Source organism: Pezoporus occidentalis, unplaced genomic scaffold (assembly GCF_034315485.1).
Source record: "Pezoporus occidentalis ecotype Australia unplaced genomic scaffold, CSIRO_AGI_Poc_V1 ctg362, whole genome shotgun sequence".
In the NCBI taxonomy this organism is placed as follows: Eukaryota; Metazoa; Chordata; class Aves; order Psittaciformes; family Psittacidae; genus Pezoporus; species Pezoporus occidentalis.
Window position 1 is genome coordinate 174,753 of NW_026915614.1, and position 20,939 is coordinate 195,691.

General features: G+C 55.5%; 1 protein-coding gene across 16 annotated transcripts in view; it reads left to right on the forward strand.

Moving 5' to 3' along the window:
* MACF1 (microtubule actin crosslinking factor 1) overlaps positions 1-20,939 on the forward strand; it is a 135,521-nt gene that overhangs the window by 70,422 nt on the left and 44,160 nt on the right. For all 16 annotated transcript variants that reach the window (XM_062630963.1, XM_062630968.1, XM_062630970.1 and 13 more), the window contains 15 exons: positions 141-368; positions 1,012-1,533; positions 1,939-2,115; positions 2,498-2,621; positions 2,922-3,130; positions 3,862-4,179; positions 4,843-5,009; positions 6,331-6,487; positions 7,282-7,399; positions 8,708-8,770; positions 9,477-9,718; positions 10,170-10,299; positions 11,059-11,258; positions 11,882-12,377; positions 12,952-14,423. In XM_062630963.1, the coding sequence (XP_062486947.1) occupies positions 141-368; positions 1,012-1,533; positions 1,939-2,115; positions 2,498-2,621; positions 2,922-3,130; positions 3,862-4,179; positions 4,843-5,009; positions 6,331-6,487; positions 7,282-7,399; positions 8,708-8,770; positions 9,477-9,718; positions 10,170-10,299; positions 11,059-11,258; positions 11,882-12,377; positions 12,952-14,423 (4,623 nt within the window). The remainder of the gene's footprint in view (positions 1-140; positions 369-1,011; positions 1,534-1,938; positions 2,116-2,497; positions 2,622-2,921; positions 3,131-3,861; positions 4,180-4,842; positions 5,010-6,330; positions 6,488-7,281; positions 7,400-8,707; positions 8,771-9,476; positions 9,719-10,169; positions 10,300-11,058; positions 11,259-11,881; positions 12,378-12,951; positions 14,424-20,939) is intronic.

A 20,939-nucleotide genomic window follows, 5' to 3' on the forward strand; every position in this document is an offset into this window, starting at 1 on the left:
GAGTGTCTCAGGCATTTGCTGTGGCTGGAAAACTGTCCAGGGTGTTTCCTCTGTGGGGTTTTGGCTCCCTCCTCCATGCAGCAGGTTGCTGAACATGAGTAAAATGGGTCATTCTTTACCTGGCGCCTTTGTGCTTTCAGGTGAAAGCTGCCAAAGAGCTGGAGGAGAACAGCAAGAAGATCGATTCCCTTCTGAACTGGGTGGCATCACTGGAGCAGAAGGGAGGGCTCCTGGAGTACAGACCCCACCCCATCGAGCAGGCACGAGGGGAAGGAGCAGGGACAGGCACTGGGGACGTCCCTGATGGCCACGTCGTGGGAGCTGACAGCGCTGCTGAGAGCCTGGATGAGCAGTATGAGAGGCTGAAGGTCAGGACAACGCCTGCTTCCTCCAAAGCTTTCTGCCCCGTGCACTGACCCTGCTGATGCAGCCGGGAGCAGCATTGGATGTTAGATGTGGCTGGCCTTGAAAGCCTGTGTTCAGGGGGATTTTCCATGTGGGAAACTTGGGAAGTCGCTGCTGGCTTCCTGGAGGACATGCCCTCTGGGTTGGTGGTGGGTGCTGTGGCACGGTGCCGTCAGGGTAATGAGAAGGTGCTCATCATGGTCAGACCAGGGGTTCTGTGGGCAAAGCTCCTGTTCCTATCCCAGCCTTTGCAGTGTTCCCCACCTCACCAGTGCTGGGGGAGGTGAGGTACACTGGGTGCTGCTGGGCAGGCACCCTCAGTCATAGGCTGGATGGAGAGGGCCTTAAGATGATCCAGTGCCAACCCTGCGCCATGGGCAAGGATGCTTCACCCTGGAGCAGTTTGCTCCAAGCCCCATCCAACCTGGCCTTGAACACTGCCAGGGATGGAGCATTTATCACTTCTCTGGGCACCCTATGCCAGCCCCTCATCACCCTCACAGTAAAGAGCTTCTTCCTTACATCTGACCTGAACTTCCCCTGTTGCAGTTTAAACCCATCACCCCAGAGTCGCAAGCATCACCTTTGCTCACTGGCATCTTTCAGGCCCAGCACCAGGAGCTGCTGTCCCAGCAGCAGGACGTCATCCTGGCCGCGCAGTCAGCGCAGGCGTTCCTGGACAAGCACGGCCACAGCCTGGCCGGGGAGGAGCGGGCCGGGCTCCAGGGCCGGCTGGCAGAGCTCAAGCAGCAGTACGGCGCTTCCCTCGCGCGGTCGGAAGCGCGGCTGAAGCAAGTGCAGGTCCTGCGGGATGAGCTGCGCAAGTTCCTGCGGGATCACGGCGAGTTCGAGGCCTGGCTGGCGCAAGCGGAGCAGGATCTGGAGGGCATGGCCAAGGGGGGCAGCGACCCCGCAGCGCTCCGGCGGCTGCTCCAGCGGCAGGGCAGCTTCTCCGAGGATGTCATCTCCCACAAAGGGGACCTGCGCTTCGTTACCATGTCGGGGCAGAAGGTGCTGGATGCGGAGGGAGCTGCTGGGGATGCCGGGTCCCAGGCGCTGATGTGCGGGAGCGTGGTCAGGAGCAAGCTGGAGGATGCGACGCGGCGATACACCACGCTGCACTCCAGGGTATGGGAAGGGCTGTGGGAGCCCGGGAGTTGAACCCTGGGTGCTGTTTTCCTCCTGCGCGTTGTAGAACACACAGGGAAGGCAAAGGGACATTTCAGTGTCTGGCTGGCCTTAGAGAACCACAGGATAGGTTGGGTTGGAAGGGACCTTAAAGATCACCCGGTTCCACTCCCCTGCCAGCTGGTGGCACTTATGTGGATTGTAGGACAAGGTTTCTCTTCTTCAGTGCTTGGGCAGGGGTAACACCTCTGCCTTGGGCTCCTGTGGTTCCTATAGCACATAGGGCAAGATTGGGGTTTTTAATGGTTTTTCTTTCTTAGTGACTTCTGTGCGTTTTCCAGCAGTGCCCAGGTCACTCCGCGCTTTGTTTGCATCCTCTCCTTATGTCTCGTTGCTCCTTTGCAGTGCACCAAGCTTGGTTCCCACCTCAGCACCTTGCTGGATCACTACCAGCAGTTCCAGGAGGTGGCAGAGTCTCTCAGGACATGGCTGCAGGAGAGCGAAGCTGCCGTTGGGAAACTGCTCTCGGAGGCGGTCTCTTCGGATCCGGCCCTTCTGCAAAAGCAGCTCGCCAGTGCCAAGGTACGGGATCCATGGGTGATCCTGGGGAAGCACCGGAGCCTGTGTGGGAGTGTGGCTGCTGCAGCCACAGACTGCCCATGGGGACATCCCAGTGGGACATGGGGGGACATTCACCCCCAGTGAGGGTGGCTGAGCACTGGGACAGCCCAGACCCTCTGACCCAGCTCTGCCTGCAGCGTGGGGTTGGACCCTCCATGCAGCGTGGGGCTGGATCTTCCATGCAGTGTGGGGCTGGATCTTCCAACCTATGATATTTTTCCTAAGGAGTTTGTGGTTGAACAAGGTCCCTCAGCAGGGTTCTGTGGAGCCCTGAGCTCCCCATGGGTGCAGAGCTCTTATGTGTGACCCACCACTGACTCTGCCTCATCTTGTGTCAAAGCAGCAGTTGCAGGGAGACCTCGCTGAGCATCAGGTGCCAGTGGAGAAGCTCCAGAAAGCAGCTCAGTCCCTGCTGGGTGTACAAGGGGAGCCGGCTCCGGACCACGGGCACATCCAGGAAACAACAGGTACAGAGCAAAGCCTCCACCTGCGTTAGCAGGGATGGCTGACGGGGGGGGTGCAAACCAAACAGGGAGGGAAGATGAAATTTCCCACTTTTGGGAGAAGGTGAGGCAAAGGCTCCCAGCAGAGCATCTTCAGGGCTTGTATTTGCCCATGGGGAGCACTGTGATCCAGGCTGGCTGTTTTGTGTTGGATCCCTGTCTTGCTGCTGAGTTTGGGCACGGGAATCCATCGTCAGCGGGAGTTTGGCAGGAGGCAAGGGTGATCCTTGCTTCTCGCTGAGCTCTTTGTGCCGAACTCCACAGATGCCATCGTGAGCCGCTTCCAGAGCCTCTCCCAGCAGATGGCCGAGCGCTCGGACCTGCTGCAGAAATCCATTGCCCAGTCCCAGAGCGTCCAGGAGAGCCTGGAGAGCCTCCTGCAGTCGGTGGCCGAGATTGAGAAGAGCCTGGAGAGGGAGCAGCCGGCCGCGCTCTCCTCCGCATCCATCCAGGACTCGCTTGCCACGAGTGCGGTAAGCCTGGGGCCTGGGCTCCTGACCTCGAACGTGCCTGTCTGCAGGACCTGAACCCTGCAGGTTCCCCATGCTGCAGGACCTGAACCCTGCAGATGCTCCAGTATTCTGAAAGCACCAAAAACAGCCCTAAAAAGAGATGTGAGCAGAATCTTTAGTGAATTCCTTTAAGCTAGGACCCAGACCTGTTGAAAATCTCTTCTCTTCTTTGCTAACAAGTAGGGCTTGGATGTCTCATAGAATCATGTTATTAATGAGGTTGGAAAAGACCTTTAAGATCATCAAGTCCAGCCATTATCCCAGCATTGCCAATGCCACCACTAACCCATGGCACTGAGGGCCTCATCTACCCAGTTTGTGAACACTTCCAGGCATGGTGACTCCAGCACTGCCCTGGGCAACCTGTTCCAGTGCCTGAGCACCCTCTGGGGAAGGAATTGTTCCTAATATCCAACCTAAACCTCCCCTGGTGCAGCTTGAGGCCGTTTCCTCTTGTCATAATCACGCAGTGGGGGAAGGCAAAGCAGGCTGGGGAGATCAAAAAGGAAAGGAAAATGGATAGGAAACAATTCCCACCCAACCCTGGCTGATGGTCCCAAGGACAGCCCAGCCTCTTCACATCGGTCTTGCCCAAGAGCCTTCTAAACCTCCATCCATCCATCCATCCATCCATCCATCCATCCATCCATCCATCCATCCATCCATCCCTCCCTTTTGTGTGCTTCCCGCAGAAGCTGAAGCAGGACATCGCCCGGCAGAAGAGCTGCCTGGAAGCCACCCGGGAGATGGTGGCACGGTTCATGGAGGCAGCAGACAGCCCCACGGCCTCTGCCCTCCAGGACAAGCTGGCGGAGGCGACGGAGCACTTTGGGAGGCTGTGCCAGCAGCAGCGGGACAGGGAGGATGCCCTGAAGGGGCTCCTGCCCAAGGTGGAGCAGTACGAGCAGCTCTCGGAGAAGCTGCAGCAGTTCACTGAGAGCAGGGCAAGGATGTTGGCATCTGGGAATCAGCCGGACCGGGACATCGCTCGCTTCTCCCAGCACATCCAGGTGAGATGCGTGGCGAGGAGCCTCCGTCTGTGTCAGGGCTGTTTTGCTGTGATTCCCTCCCCATCTAGCAGGATCCATGGGAGGCTCTTTGCCTGTTAAAGGGAGCATGTCTGGGGTGGCTGAGGCTGCTTCCAGCAGGGAGAGGATGGTGGTTCCTTGGAGCCAGGCTGGTTTTCAGAGGGGATCTCTAGCCAGGCTTATAGAGGCCAGTCCAGATACAGCAAGGATTTACCAACTGAAGACTCCATGGGGTTAATAGAGCAGAACACCCATGCTGGCAGTACATAGGATGTGACAAAGCCCTCGGAGATGCCGTGGGTCGTGGTGGCCTCTCATGGCTCCATGGGACTCCTCCCTTGGGCTTCCCATGAGTTCTCTGCTGTGGGGGGCACTTTGGCCCCAGCCTCAGAAATGCTGGCATAAAACCAGACACGGTGTGTGTGTGTGGGGGGGGGGGATTGATTTGGTTTGTGTAGGGTCCCCCCATCCCCTTCACTGCATGGCCTTGCACCAGCACTGGGAAAGGTGGGATTTACCCTGTATTTGCCATAAGCTATGCCCACCTGGCTCTGGTGCCCACAGAGGACAGGACATGGGGCTGTCTGGTTCATCCCCTCTGCCCTAGTCTGGGGCGCAGTCAGCATCACCTTTTGCTTTTGGCAGGAGCTGAATTCAGAGCTGAGGCAGCACCAGGAGGACCTGGCTGTCCTGGAGAGCCTGGCTGCGGAGCTGGGCTCCTGCGGCTTCGCCCCTGGCGCTTCCCAGCAGCAGGAGAGGCTGCAGAGCCTGAAGAAAGACTTTGTGCAGCTGCAGAAGGTGGCAGAGGAGAGGTGAGTCCGGGGACCCACCACCCTTTGGGGCAAGACCCCAGAGCAAGGAGAGGGGAGAGGGGAGATGCTCTTTCCACAGGGGGGCACGAGCGAACCCTTTGTGCCTCCTCCTGGCAGCAGGAGCTGGGGGCAGCTCAGCCCGCTCCAGCTGACGCTTTATAAAAAGCCTTGGCTGGGGGCGTTGTGAAACATTCCTGGTGCTGTAGGAGCCGCGTTCCTGCGCTTCCCGGCGTGTGGGCTGCTGCAGCTCCAGCCTGGAGCATCCTGCCAGAGGGGAGATGGGGGCTGGCGCGGGATCGGGAGCCGGCCCCAGGCGTGCTCTCGTCTCTGGAGGTGACAGAGCAGAGGAGCCTGTTTCCAGCTCTGCTAAAGCAGGGATAAGGAGGAGCTTTAGCAGCAGCTTGAGCTTGAATTGGCCACAGCAGCTTGAGCAACAACATGCCTGTGTCCAGGGGGTTCATACCTCTGGGTGCCTCCAGACTCCCTGGTGAATACAGGGAAGGGGGTGGGAACAAAGCAGCTCACAGAATCACAGAATGGTTTGGGTTGGAAGGGACTTTAAAGCTCATCCAGTCCCAGCCCCCTGCCACAGGCAGGGACCCCTTCCACCAGAGCAGCTTGCTCCAAGCCCCTGTGTCCAACCTGGCCTTGAACACTGCCAGGGATGGGGCAGCCACAGCTTCTCTGGGCACCCTGTGCCAGCGCCTCAGCACCCTCACAGGGAAGAGCTTCTGCCTAAGAGCTCATCTCAGTCTCCCCTCGGGCAGGTTAAAGCCATTCCCCTTGGCCTGTCCCAATGAATCCCATGACAATCCCCAGTCATTCCACGCTGTGCCGGCTGCTCGCAGCTGCGGTGCGTGAGTGCGGAGGGTCCATGGCTCCTGTCCTGTCCTTGTTCCTACTGGATGGGCTGAATAGAGCAGAGCTGTGGCCAGGGAGGAGGGGCAGCATCCCCCCCCTGCAGCTGCCTGGGGCCAGGGGCATGAATGAGCTCTGTCTTCCCAAAAGCTTCTCTTCCTGTGGGACAAAGAGCCCGGCACAGAGCCAGCGCAGGTCCCGGTGGTCCATCGCTGTTGGCTACCGTGGTGATGCTGGTGTGGTCCCCAAAGCGCCACCAGCCACGGCTTGAGGGGTCCAGCAGTGGTGAGGGGCAGGCTGGCGAGCACCCCGCTTCGGTTGGCGCTGCCTGCGCTGCTCCTGGGCAACATCTACTACTGATAGTAATAAAGGGCTCCTAAAGGCACAACTGTGCCGCATTCAGGCACGGGTAATTGCAAGGCAAAGCACGAGCTCTGACTCTCCAAAACCTTTTCACTCCCAGAGAAAAGGATGCGTCGTCCTGCCAGGAGCAACTGGATGAGTTTCGGAAGCTGGTTGGGGCCATGAGGAGGTGGCTGAGGGAGAGCGAAGGCAAAATGCCGTCCGCTGAGACCTCCCTGGGCACCCAGGAGCTGCACCAGCGCCGGCAGCAGATCCAGGTGGGCAGAGGGAGCTGGAAGCAGACTGGGACAGTTGGCAGCTGGTGTGGAAGTGCTGGAATCGATCCCAGGAAGCAGAGTGATGGGAGCTGTTTTATGGTCTCAGGAATCCTGGGCTCCCCTGTACTTGCTGCTGAGCTGCAGCCTCTGGGGTGCGTGTGCATGCAGTGGTCCCTGCGGGGAGCAGAGCAGTGTGAAGGTCCTGTTGAGCACTGCCTGGTTTCCTTTCCTCCCCTGCCTCCTCTGGGTGGGATTTGGGAGTGGGAGACCCAAGCACATTCATTTTCCCTGAGTGTTTTCCTCTTGCTAGACAATGGAAGGTGTCCTGTCATCCGAGCCCCCGCTCCGCGGTGCTTTAGATCAGGATGTGCCAAGGGTTTGACTCAGAGGCAGAGCAGCGCCTGCTGAGTCACCCCCAGCCCTCGCACCCCTCGGCACGTCACCGGGCTCCCCACGGCGCATCGGGCTCCGGCACCCCCGGGCTCTGCCAGGGCTGGATTCAACGAGGCTGGGTTGTGCAGAGAGGAGGAGGGAGGTCCCAAACCAGTAGGAGGGAGAAGAGGGTTTCCTCGAACAGACCCGATAGTTCGGGAAGAGCTTTTCCTTCCTTGAGTTCCCCTGACAAAAATAAACGTGAAGACACCCACTTCCCCGGTGCAGTCTGCTCGCCGGGCTCCGGTTCCATGGGTGCCGTGTCCCGGTGCCACCGAGTCACTGCAGCGGTGATGGGTGATGAAGGGAGGGCTGCAGCCACGCAAGTGACATCCCCAACCCCGGCCTTTGTTCTTGAGCAGGATCTGCTAGAGGAGTGGAAGGGGAAGGGGGCTCAGGTGGAGGAGATCGGCCGCAGAGGGACCCTCCTGGAGAACCTGATTGTGGAGATTACGGCCCCCGACACCCCGTCCAAGGCAGGTGAGTCGCAGCCGCTCTCCTGAGGATGCCTCCTTCCTCAGTGCTCCGTTTGCTCTCACACTGAGCCCACCTCAAGCAAACAATGGGGTTATTTCCCCCTTCTAACAAACTGCAGAGGGCCCGTGGTCGTCCAGCTATCATGGAGCTCAACCCCATGGTCGGGTCGCTGGTGCTTGCTGCATTGAGGCATCAGCCAAGCACTTGGCTTGATTTGCTGTAGCACAGCAAGCACTGAATGACTGAATGTGATCCCAGCATGAGGACAGGGACTGCTGCTCGCATGGAGCATGGGAGCTCATGGAGGCAGCTCCTGCTTTCCCTTTCGATGTCCTTCAGGCTCCTGAGGGCTGGAGTGTTTCAACCAAACTCCAGCCTTTGGGTTTCATCTCTGGATGAAACAAGACTGCGATATTCAGACATAATTTACTTGTCTCCTTGCTGGCTTCAAGTCTGCGAAGCAATGAGATTATGTCTGGGTTGTTTGGAAACCAACCGAAAGACGTCTTCCGGCTTGTGAGAACAAGTCCCTGAGCTCTCATCATGGATGGGCATTTATGGGAGTGCACGGTCCAGATGCGTTCATTAGGGTTAACCTGAGGAGCAGTTCAGTGGGAAACCTCCAAGAGGGGTGGTCACCCCCCCACATGGCGTGACCAAAGCTGCAGCCCCTTGCATCCATGAAAGCTTTAAAATACATGGTTAGAAAGAGAGAAGCTTGCCCTATAATGTTTCTAATGAATCCCACTTTGGTTGTGAGCATAGCTGTGCTATCTGGTGTCCAAGGAGTGGAGCCTCTTGGCAAAGAGAGCGTGTCTGTGCACTGAGGCGGGTTTAAATAGTTTCATCTCATCAGAAAAAGAGAACATGGGGGAGTTATGCTCTTCAGGGGAGTGAATCTCTTCAGAGAAGGCACTCAGCACTTGATATTATAAAGTCATGTTTAGGCTAGCAACTTTCCAGGCTTGGGGAGGTGCCCAGTGGTCCCCAGAATGATAGGAGCCACATCCACCATGCGTGATGCTGGGAGAGGTGCCCAGCTCCAGGCAGCTTCAGCTCTTCTGCTTCTGGTCCAGTGAGGCAGGAGCAGCTCCAGGGCAGCGAGGGCTGCGAGCGTGTGGGGAGGAGGAGGAGGAATAAACCCATTCCAAAGGGAGCTGTGGGCTCAGTGGCCCCGGGCGGGTGGGGACGCTGTGTGTGTGCTTGGTGGCCGGTGTAGTCCATGTCATTGGAGCACCATTCATCGCTTGCTGTCTGCATTCCTAACGCGTCTGTCTTGTCCCTCTGTCTGTCTCCGTCCCCTGTGCTCAGGTGCGGCGCTGCCCGCTGCGGGAGGGTCGCTCGGCAGCGTGAACGGATACCACACATGCAAAGGTGAGCTCGCTGTCGCCGCTGTGCCAAGGCCACCTCACCGTCCTTGTCCATTTGTCCGTGTGTTTCCATCCGCGAGTGGCACCCTCAGCATCCCATCCCAGCCGTGCTGGAGCCGCCGTGCTGGAGGACGTCAGTCAGGCTGAAGGATGCCGAGGGGCGGCTCTGGGGAGTGAGGGCACCCTGGCACCCCCATCGGCGGTGTTAAGAGCTGATAAATGGGAGATGGTTTTAAGGCCTGCAGTTAAATTTATTGGTTCTAAGGGATTGTAACGGCATCCAAGCCTTCAGTTTGAAGAGCAGTTTTAATTATTGCCCGTTATCTGCTGTTAGCGCATCAGTTCAGCAAGGTAATAGGTGCATAAAAACGGCTTTATATTTCGGTGTCAAATCCTTTAACCTTGTACCAGCAGTGACCTTGATGGGGGGGTTGGACACGACTCAGCCTGCACCATCTCACCCACACAAAAGCATTTGCTTTGTTTGCAACCTGTCAGTGTGCGGACACGGTGCGGCTGGAAGGGCCCCTCGGGCACGAGAGGGGAGGATGATGTGACACTGCTCTGCAGGAGGATGGACAGCAGCACAGCCTCTTCCTCCTCACGCTTGGCTGGCTGTGGCTGCCCAGGGCTAGATCAGTATCTGAGAGCCCAGGTGAAGGCAGGCAGCGTGAGCAGTGTCCTCACCTCGGGCTGCTTTTTGGCGACAGATCTGACTGAGATCCAGTGCGATGTGTCTGACGTGACCCAGCAGTACCAGGGCCTCGGTGCGGCGCTGCAGGAGCGCCAGCAGCAGCTCTCGGCTATGCTGGAGAAGATGCAAGAGGTGCAGGAGGAGGCCAGCTCCATGCTGAAGTGGCTGGAGTCGAAGGAACGAATGTTGTCGGAGCTGGACGCCTCCTCCTCGCCCACCAAGACAGAGACAATGAGAGCCCAAGCTGAGCACAACAAGGTAACAGCTCTTCCAGAGCACAAAATGGGGATCAAAGCGTTTCCTCCCAAAGGATCTCAGTGATGGGCTTTATTGCAGCAGGACTAGGAGCTTAAAGAAAGGCTTTCCACAGAAGGGATCTCATGCAGGTCATGGTTCATGAGCCAACGTGCTGTGCTCGACCTCTTTGCTTCTAGACCTGCTGCTCCCAGGCACTGGGCTCAGGGGAAAGGAGTTTATCTATAGCCCTTGTTGCTGGGTCACTCCAGCTTCTCCTGGAAAGCAATTCCCAGCCTTTCCCTGCTCTTGGAGCCAAGTTAGCTCATGATATTGCTAATAAAATGAACTGATTTCATTAAAGAGCAAAGAGCAGAAATTGCCTAACTCCAGCTTGTAGCCGCTGCTTCATTCCTACTCAGTGATTTCAGTCTTTTGCCCTATATCTGAAGAAGTTCCAATGATTGTTTTCCAGGCATTTCTGGCTGAACTGGAACAGAATTCAGGGAAGATCCAGAAGGTGAAGGAAGCGCTTTCTGGCTTGCTGGAGAAATACCCAGATTCTCCAGAAGCAGCGAACTGGAAGAAGATGCAGGAAGACCTGAGTAAGTGCCCGGAGCACTTAGTGAGGCTCCTGTCTTGAAGCATCACATACAAGGGGTTTGGGATTGCAGGGGGCTTCCAAAGTCACAGCAGAGCAGAGTCACTTCCAATTAAAATGCAGTAAATAACAAACTTCTCTGCAAGCTGTCTGGTGTACAAGGTGTTCCTGAGATGAGCCCTGTCCTGATTAGTGAGATCTCCATGATGGATGTGGATTTTAAAGCCTTGCCTCCTTAAATTACTTATTAAAGAAAAGGAGGGGAAAAAAAAAGCATTAGCAACACGAGTTGATTATTTTCATTAAATGCTTCATGGCTTGATATAAAATTCCAAGCATTACTAAGGCTGTCCTGGGTAGTTAAATGTTGACCCACCACGACTATTTAAAAAGGAGCCCATAGATTCTCTTCTTTGAAATAGCAGGAACCTGTTTATGGACTTCTCTGTCCAGGAGATCTGAATGTGCTGTGTGAGGCCTGATACCCATGAGAGCATCCTCACGCACTGAGCCAGGGATGCTCAGTGGCACCCAAGGCTGGACGAACTCATGGCAGTAGTGACCCAAGTGCAGAAATCCTCCTTTCCTATGAGCTATGACTACGTAGCCGTTAGAAACGGCTTCTTAGATGGAGAATGAGTAGAGCCACGCTAGCTTTACTGACAACTGAGGAGGTTTCGTGGTGTGGAAGCCATGGGGAGGGTAAAAACCGTTCTTGATGGAGTGGTGGGCATGGTCACCACTAACAGAGCCCGTGCTTCAGATTGCAGGTGGGAAAGAGCCAGCCAGGCGACGGCCGCGCGGCAGCAGAAGCTGGAGGAGTCGGTGAACCAGCTGGCCAGCTTCCAGGCTGCTGAAGCCCAGCTGCGGCCTTGGCTGATGGAGAAGGAGCTGATGATGAGCGTGCTGGGACCCCTCTCCATCGACCCGAACATGCTGAACGCGCAGAAGCAGCAGGTCCAGGTGAGCCGGGAGCTCCGCTGTGTGATCAGGTCAAGAGGCGAGGGTGTCTCATCCGGTACATGAGGTGGAAGATTGCACTTGGAGATGTCCCAGTGAGTGCTGGGAGACCTCAGGGCTCCTCCAAACCCTGCCATGAGTAACTCGAAAGGGAGCCGTGCTCAAGCTCCCTTCCCCGCACTGCATTGACTCATCAGTGAATCACTTGGCCCCTCTTGGAGAATGAAATTGCTTTAAACAAGACCTGTGCTGCTGCTCAGCAGGACTCACTAATGCTGCCCCTCCACCTGGCAGCCTGCCCTTTCCCAACCTCTTACTTCCCAATCCTAACATGTAACTGGCTGCATCAGAAAACGCAATGCCCCGGTTAACATCATCTGATTTCCTTCTCATCTGCCTGGTTTGTGTCACATTACACAGCAGTAGAACAAATAAGAGCGAGCAAAGTACAGAAGTCATGGACCCTCCCAGCTTTTTAAGTTGGAAGGTCACAGGAAATCTGGCCTACCCAGCGCAGGGCTTGTTCCATGGGCTGGATAAAGCCCCTGGAGGTCTGCTTTGTTTTGTCTGTGTGTACATGGAACTGTCAGTTTTGTGCAAACATTTGTATGTTATTTCTATTCCAGTTTATGCTGAAGGAATTTGAAGCTCGCAGACAACAGCATGAGCAGCTCAACCAGGCAGCTCAGAGCATCTTGACTGGCCCTGGAGATGTTTCTCCATCCACTAACCAGGTGCGGGAAGAGCTCCAAGGGGTTAATCAGAAATGGTCTGAGCTAACGGAACGCCTCAACTCCCGCTCCAGCCAAATTGACCAAGCCATAGTGAAGAGCACCCAGTACCAGGAGCTCCTCCAGGGCCTGTCGGAGAAGGTGAAGGCAGTGGGGCAGCGCCTGAGCAGCCAGTCTGCCATCAGCACCCAGCCCGATGCCGTGAAGCAGCAGCTGGAGGAAACCAGTGAGATCCGCTCGGACCTGGAGCAGCTGGAAGAGGAGATCACGGAGGCTCAGACCCTCTGCGATGACCTCTCTGTCCTCATCGGGGAGCAGTACCTCAAAGATGAGCTACGGAAACGTCTGGAGACAGTGGCGCTGCCTCTCAAAGGGCTGGAAGACCTGGCAGGTGAGATGGAGCTGAGAAGTTGGTTCAGAGGTGTGGGGATGTCAGACTCCACCCCTGCTTTTTGCCTAAGGGCTCTCCCATTGCTGGGCTTCTAAAAGTAAACAGATTCACTGGTTTTCAGGGTGTTTCCTGGGTGTTTTATGTGGATCTAAGCGCAGGAGAGTTCACACTGCAGCCTGGGGAGCGAGTTTAGACCCACTGATGTGGCTCTTCAAGCACATCGCAGCAGTGTGCAGTGTGCTGTGCTTGGGGTGGAAAAAAACCAGTTCCTGAATTCAGAATGGGGCATGGAGAAGAACCAGTGGCCACCCTCTGACCTTGGGATGCCTCTTCTGGTTTCTAAGAGGTTGCATTTAGGGACTGGCCAGGAGAACTTGAGGCTCCTGTGTTATCGTTGCCACTTACTATTAAGGAAATTTATGAATCAGTGAGCAGAAAAGGCCAGTGATGCAATGGAAAGCTCCTTCCTGTTAATCAAAACACAGTTGGTGCATCTGAGCTGATTTGAAATAATTGCACTTTGCTTATTTGATTTCAGCTTAATTGTCGCGTTCTAATGTCATTCCCGTTTCAGCCGACCGGATGAACCGACTGCAGACTGCGTTTGCCAGTTCCCAGCAGTTCCAGCATATGTTTGATGAACTCAGGACCTGGCTCGATGACAAACTGTGCCAGCAAGCTCAGAGCCAACCCATTTCTGCTAAACTGGAGAGGCTACAGAGCCAAATTCAGGAGCAAGAAGAGTTCCAGAAGAGCCTCAACCAACACAGTGGCTCCTACGAGATGATTGTAGCCGAGGGAGAATCTTTGCTGCTTTCTGTCCAGCCTGGGGAGGAGAAGAGCACTCTGCAAAACCAGTTGGTCAGCCTCAAAACGCACTGGGAAGAGCTCAGCAAGCAGGCTGCCAACCGGCACTCTAAGCTCAAGGACTGTTTGCAGAAAGCTCAGAAGTACCAACGGCACGCAGAGGACCTCCTGCCTTGGGTGGAGGACTGCAAGGCAAAGGTGATGGAGCTGGAAGTAACTCTGGATCCAGTGCAGCTGGAGGCGACTCTTCTGAGATCAAAGGCTATGCTGAGCGACGTGGAGAAGCGCCGCTCCTTGCTGGAGATGCTCAACAGCGCTGCCGACATCCTGATTGATGCTTCTCAAGCCGATGAGGATGACATTCGGGATGAGAAGGCTGGCATCAATCACAAGATGGATGCCATCACAGAAGAGCTGCAAGCCAAGACTGGCTCCATTGAAGAAATGTCCCAGAGGCTCAAGGAGTTTCAAGAGAGCTTCAAGAACATTGAGAAGAAGCTGGAAGGGGCGAAGCACCAGCTGGAGATCTACGATGCACTGGGGCCACAGGCCTGCAGCAACAAGAATTTGGAGAAGCTCAGGGCACAGCAGGAGGTGCTGCAGGCCCTGGAGCCACAAGTGGATTATCTGAGAAACCTCACTCAAGGTCTACTAGAAGATGCCCCAGATGGGTCTGACTGTTCGCAGCTCCTAAGCCAAGCTGAGGTGGCTCAGCAGGACTTCCAGGCTGTGAAGCAGAAAGTCAATGACTGCTGTACACTCATGGAGAACAAGCTTGAAGGGATCGGTCAATTCAGTAACCGGGTCAGGGAGATGTTCTCCCAGCTGGCAGATCTTGATGATGAGCTGGACAGCATGGGCCCCATCGGGAGAGACTCTGACAGCCTCCAGTCCCAAGCAGAGGACGTTCGCACGTTCCTGGGCAAGCTCCATAGGCTGAAGTGTGACATTGAAGCTTCTGAAAGCGAATGTAAGAAGATGCTGGAGGACGAAGGGAGCCCAGATTTATTAGGACTGAAACGTGAGCTGGAGACACTGAACAAACAGTGCAGCAAACTGACAGAGAGAGGCAAGAACCGCCAGGAGCAGGTAGAAACGACGCTGTCTCGTGTCGAGGACTTCTACAGCAGGCTGAAGGAGCTGACCCACATGACAACCGCAGCAGAGGACAACGAGGCGTTGCAGTGGGTGGTGGGAACAGAGGTGGAAACCATCAACCAGCAGCTGGCAGACTTCAAGGTAAGTCTTTATGCCACAGTGTTTCTTCAATGGTGTTTGGTGTTGGAAGGTCTGTCTAGTGTCGTGGTGTAGGACCTCTGGTCTTAGAGCTGTCACAGCTTTGCTGTTCGTTGCTGTCGTGTCAGCAGTTTTGGTGTTGGAAAATCGCCTTGCTCTGGAGGATGGAAGATGAGCTGCTGGAGTGGATTGTGGTGAAAAGGTGCAGAATGGGTTTGCTCGTGGGAGGAAAAAACCTTTTCCCTGTTCTCCTTGACATGTGTGATGTTGGTGTGCCAGTGCCTCGTGGGCTTGGAGAGGTGGTTGGCATTTAGGTTTTGGGGGAGGGAGCGTTGGTTTTGAGTCTATCTTAACTGTAAGTTGGTGTCATTTGAGTACTCCAGATCGAAGCATCCTGCAGGTCTTTCTAGCTGGCTCACCTTTTCCTGCTGCTTGTTCACCTCATCTGGGCCACGTATTGCATTCGTTTTGGGGTCCTTGGGTACAAGTAAAGCCACAGATAAAACTATGGGACAAGGAGGTACACACGGGGGATAAAACCAAGGCCAGGTTTTGGTGTGGGCTTTCATGTGCCTAGCAAAGAACTGATGGAGACCATCAAGGCTTGCATGAACTGCTGAGAGGGAAGAGCTGGCGTGTTTGCTGTTCTTTCACGCAGTATTACGGTGTTGGGTCCTGCTGTTACACTATGTTGATTATATTAATACTGCTCAGAAGCTCTCTTGCTGTGACATTTCCATTACTGGTGTGCTCGGTAGCTGCTGATAGGGCTGATGTGCATCTGGCTGCTCAGCTCCTGGTGTTAATGGAAGGGGTGGGAAGGGGGGTGGTTTTACAGCCATTTACTCCTCATCTCATGGCTAACTGATCCTGTTCCACCTCTTAATAGCTCTGTGAAACCTTCACCTGGACAAAGTATTCCTGTTTTGGGGGCTGCCTATCCAAAACATTGTTTGGAAGTGTTACTTACAGGGCAAACTGAAGCTCCTCTGGTGGTTTTGCTGTTAACTCTTGTGTTGGGCAGTGTTTTGCATTGAGATTGTATTGATTGGGAGGATTTAACTTCATCAGTAAACACCACAGAGGAGTCTCTTGGAATATATCCCAAAATATATCCCAAAAGTGGTTTCTTTTCCTTAAAACCAGTGAAACTTTCCTACAGAACAAGGGATTATTCCCTTGAGCAGCTCTCATTAGAAACAATAAGAAAACCCATCATCAGTGCAGATTGCTTGGTTGGGATTGGCAGGCACAGCTTAACCCATCGTAGTGCTTGTAAATGGTCTGTATCTCAGTGACCTTGACGTGTCTCAAGCTCTGTGACCCTTTAAGACCATGGTGGCCTTGGCTGCGTGAGCCAGGGGTGCTCTGGGAGGTGATGTGTCTTTACCAGGAGTCATTCGTTGTCCCCGCGGTGCAGTTGAGGTCTGTGTTGGTGGAAACCCAGCAGCTGCAGCAGCGATGGTGGGCTTTTACTGTGCAATGGCTGAGAATAAAAATGGGGGAGAAGCGAGAAGGGGGGGATGGAGCAATCGTGCTTACTCCGCAGCATCCCTCCCCTGCACGGTTCATCCTGAGAGCAGGCATTGCTGCACGGATCCCGAGGTGCTGCAGAGCACATCATTGCAAAGCCTCACCGTACCGGTTCTCTCCAAGGGGAAATGCAATCCCAGATCCTCATCTGCACGGGGAAGGGACCGTCTGTACTCCAGACGTGCAGGAGGGAGAGCGCTGGAGAAGCTTGGCTTGGGCGCTGGGGGAAGCGGGGACCTCAGGGGGCTTTTCTTTCTCAGCGCCTAAGACAATATCACAACTGTGTCCTGTCTTGGATCGCAACCAAGATGCAGGAGAGCGTGTCCGGGGGGACCAGAGGCAGCTCCTGGGTCGGGAAGTGCTCCCGCAGCAGTGTGGGGACGATGCAGCTGAGCGTGGGGAGCAGGATGGGGTGGCCGGGGCTCTCCAGGCGCCGTCGGGGTCGGTCTCTCCAGAAGGCTCAAATGGAGGCAGATACTATGTCTTAAGGCATTAATTTTAATGAACATCTGTGTGAATGAGATGCAAATCAGGCATGGCCCCAGGCCTCCCGGCAAGTTGCCAGTGCAGCCCTGACAAAGGTGGGCACTTCTGGGCTCATTGTGTCCAGGTTTTAATAAAGAAGATCTATTGAAGCTCTGATGGAGGCCGTGAACAGATGACTCCTGGAGCAGTTTATACTTGAAACTCCCCATAGATTTGTCCTGCAAACACCCCTCAAACTTGCCCCAGAAGGCCACAACCTCCAACAGACCCTTAGCTTTTGGAGAACTGCCACCCGTGCATTTCCTCTCTCCCGTCCAGCCCCATTCCCAGGCCACAGAGGGACTAATCCTGGCTGTGGCAGGGATGAGCCCTCTCCTGCTGTAAATGCTCTTCCTGGCCAGGGCTCTCGGAGGCAGGAGGCTGGGAAGCAGCTGTGGGATCTTGCTGGGATGGGGGAAGCTTTGTTTGCAGGAGGTGTTTCGGCTCAGCAAGCGGATGCGGAGATGGGGATGGCTGCACCGAGGGGCTGAGCCCATGCTGGCTCCTGCAGCCATCAGAAGGCAGGATGGTGATGGGGGGGGGGTTGTGGCACTGGCCTAGGTAGGGACCAGTTTGGAGCACCACGCTGTTGGAGGACTGTAAGAAACCCATCAGGAAGGGACTTGAAGGGGTCTCCTGCTTAGCTTCTAGTTTTATGGTGAGATCAAGTGCAGCTGAAAGGCATTTCTGTGGTTTGGAGCCTGTGCTTATATGGATATCCTGATGGATTGCTTCAGATAGAGCCACACTGCGGAAGAAAGAGCACGGGTTCAGCTTGTGTTAAGCTGGCAGAACGAAGGAAACCTCATCCTTAACTCCTGCTCTGCATCAGTTTAACCCAAGGCACTGTCTTCCCATTGCTGCCTCTTTGAGGAGCATCTTTTTGTATAAAAGGAAGAATCTGTGCCGTGTCTCCATGAGCATCACGCATCCGAGTTGGGCTCTTCAGCATGAGGGACAGGTGACAGCCATCAGCAAGAGCTCCTGGTAGGAGCTTCCAGGCTGGGGCAGTTCTTCCCCCTCCATCCTCTCTGCTGTCAGCTCAGGTTTCTCAAAGCTAGTATTAAATATTAATGGCTGGAATCAAATGAGCTGCAGTTGAAATGGTACCAAATCGAACATCTTATGTTGATTCCATTTAGCAAACAGCAGAGTTCCCCAGGGAAGCAACTCCGTAGGTGCAGATGAGGGACAGAGGTTCACACAGAGACATGTAGGGGTTTTCTCTGTCATGTACTCACCAGGTTACAACCCTTCATCCCAAAGGCTGGGAAACTAATGCTGTCCTTTGGATCCAGCTTGTGCTGAGAGAGGGGCTTTGGACAAGAGCCTGTAGGGACAGGCCAAGGGGAATGGCTTTAACCTGCCAGAGGGGAGACTGAGCTGAGCTCTTAGGCAGAAGCTCTTCCCTGTGAGGGTGCTGAGGCGCTGGCACAGGGTGCCCAGAGAAGCTGTGGCTGCCCCATCCCTGGCAGTGTTCAAGGCCAGGTTGGACACAGGGGCTTGGAGCAAGCTGCTCTAGTGGAAGGGGTCCCTGCCTGTGGCAGGGGTTGGAGCTGGAGGAGCTTTAAGGTCCCTTCCAACCCAAACCATCCCCTGGTTCTATGGCATAACCCAATGGTCACCATCACATCCAAATGGGTGCGGGTGCACTTGGCTGAAGGGGAGGCCTCATGGTGACACCTCTGTGCATGGCTGGACCCCCATCAACTCACCGGCCCCCTCCTGATGCCGCACTGGGGGCCACCACAGCTGCCTCCCCCCCCGTGCGCTGGCAGCAGTGGGGCACGGCACAGGAATGCCGGCGAGCTGGGACGTGCCGCAGCTGGCAGAGGCAGTGCTGCTTATCCCAACCTCACTCCCAGGGTTAATTAAACCCCACCCTCGCCCCAGCCGGAGCGAGGGGCTGCTGCATCCCATGGCTTTGCTGTGGGGAGCGGAGAGGGGATCTGTGGCTCCTGCTATGGATTTCCCCGGAGGTTATTGAAGCTGTTGCTCAATGCAGTGAACTCGGGCACCACTTCTGCACGCCAATCAACGTTTTATGCTGGGGGAGGGAGAATCCCCAGAGAGCAAGAACTGAAGCCGCAATCCCGTTCTGGTTTAGAGCGGGTCAGGTCGGCCGGAGCCCTCGTGCCCTCAGCACCCTTTTTGCTCAAATAAATGCAAAACGCAGGGGAGCAGTCCCAGGAGGGGTGATGCAGTGAGCGAGTAAAGCCCTGCACAGCGATTACTCAGCTGCCGTTCTGATGCTGCTCTGTCTATCCCTGCTCCGGGTCCTCCCCTCTTCACCCTAAGTAAAAGCAGCAATTAGCTGTCGGGTGCTCGTCAGGAGCCCAAGCTCTTGGGTGCTCTATTTATGCCTCTGTCAGGCAGGAGCTGACTCAACAGCACTATCAGAAGTGCTGTTGTTAATAACAACGTCCCTTGTGCCCAGTGCCCTGGGTTTTTCCTGCGTGCTGCTTTTCAGGAATGGGGCCTGTACCTTGGGGATTACAAGGGCATCACCTCCCTGAGGTGAAGCTGTCATTGCACAAGGCATCAAGAGCAGGAAGAGATATGGGATGGGATCGGCCCAGCACCGTGGAAGGTCTCATGGGGGTCATTTTGCAGGAGGACTGAGGCAGGTGGTTTCTTCCCAGTTTGTCCCATTCAGGTTTGAAGAGCCCTGCAGGCTGGGGACAAGCGTGGTCCCTGATTGCACAAATCTTCCTTTGTAAGACAAACGTCTGATGATCCGTGCTTCCATCTCTGGAACCAGCAGCTCTGAGGATGGGCAGAGGGAAACCAATGCCCCATCTGTGGATCAGAGAGCAGGACCACATCCGTGTGCCGATGAGGGGATGGGATGGGATGGGGCAGGGAGCGGGACACTGCCACTTGCTGTGCCCCAGCCTGGCCGAGGGTATTTTTAACCCTGTGTGCCCCCGGAGGAATGCGGGTGGCTCCCGACAGTCGTCCAGTTGGGAGCAGCTGGGTGGGACTGGGCTGGGAGCGGGGACCGGCTGCACGACGGTGTCTTCTCGTTGAACGCTTTCCAGCCCTACTTAAAGTATCTCTGGTTAGTATTTTCAGCATCAGCAGCACACGCAGAAATGCCTCCTCTCTGACAGCTGTTAAGCTGCCTTAAAGGCACCATCTCCCCTCGTTGGAGAAGAGGATGATAAATGAGGGGTGATAAGCGCAGGCTGTGATGGGGCTGTCACCGATCCTGGCTGGGGTGAATTGGCCCAAGCAGGGCTGTGAAGTGCTTGGTGCACTTCTAACCTGGGGTGTTGTAAAGGAACGTCCTTGTGCCGGTCCCTGCAGCCTCCTCCTTCCTTGGAAATGAATTGTACTGGGGAGGGAAGAGTAAATGTGCCCCCAGAGCTCATCCTCTCCAAAGGGAGCGTCGCCCATGTGCTTGTTCATCAGCAGGTGGATGGGCTTTGACCTTGAGGTGTCAGCGGGCAGGCAGAGGGGCACAGGCGCTGCTCTGGTCCTGAGTAAAGAGTGAATTAAGAGCTGCTGACACTGACAATAATAGCGAGGCTTTTACTGTTTGCCTTGACCATAAAACACTTGGGCCGTGGTCAAATGGTCCCTTCCAGTAGCCGGGTTGGGTCAATGCTCTCAAGCCACCCCCTTGCAGATGCTTTGGCGACCCTGCCTGGTCCCAGCTGCGGGAGGTGGCCATAGGAATGTCCCCCGTTGGCTGGTGGTGGTGACACTTCCCAGCGTTTCCAGGAGATACTAAAAATACCAGCGTTGCATGGGAGCGAGAGAGCCGAGGATCCGAGGGAGGAGGTGATGGGAAGCTCTGTGTCTGCAAGGGCTGAGCAGAGGAGGGAGAGGAGCCTGGTCCTGGTGGGATGCGGCCACGGAGTGGGAGATCCATGGGAAGCACGTGGACACGGACTTTCCCATCACCCAGAGCATCTGAGGGAGTCGGGGCTCTCCACCAAAGGGAGTGACTGTGGCCACGAGGGTCTGGAGCAGCTTCTCCAAGGGCAGGGCTTGAGCTTGGATCCGTCACCGCAGCCCTTGAGGAACAATTGCCAATTCTTCTGCCGAAGGAGCGTTTAAAATGTCTCCCACCCGGAGGATTCTCTGGATCACACACTTACCTCACTTCCTAAGGAGCCTCCAGAGCAGTTTATTCATCACCTCATCCCTCGGGCTCTCCCTGTTGTCCCTGATTACTCTGACATTGCTCACTGCCACGGCGTGGGGCTGTGCCTGAGCTCTGCTGTAAGAACGTGGGCTCCAGCCTTCATCTGGGAGAATTATTTATACCAACGTATGTATTAGCTGCCTCGCAGGGAACGTGCCACCGTGCAGCTCCAGCACCCGTGGAAAAATCAGGTCCATGTAAAAATGCCGTGCTCGGGTGTCTGTACATCCAAGCTGCAGGTTGCTTCTGTGGGGTCTGGGTTTTAACCTCTTCCTGCACCTTTTCCCATGGAGGTGCAGACCCCCCCA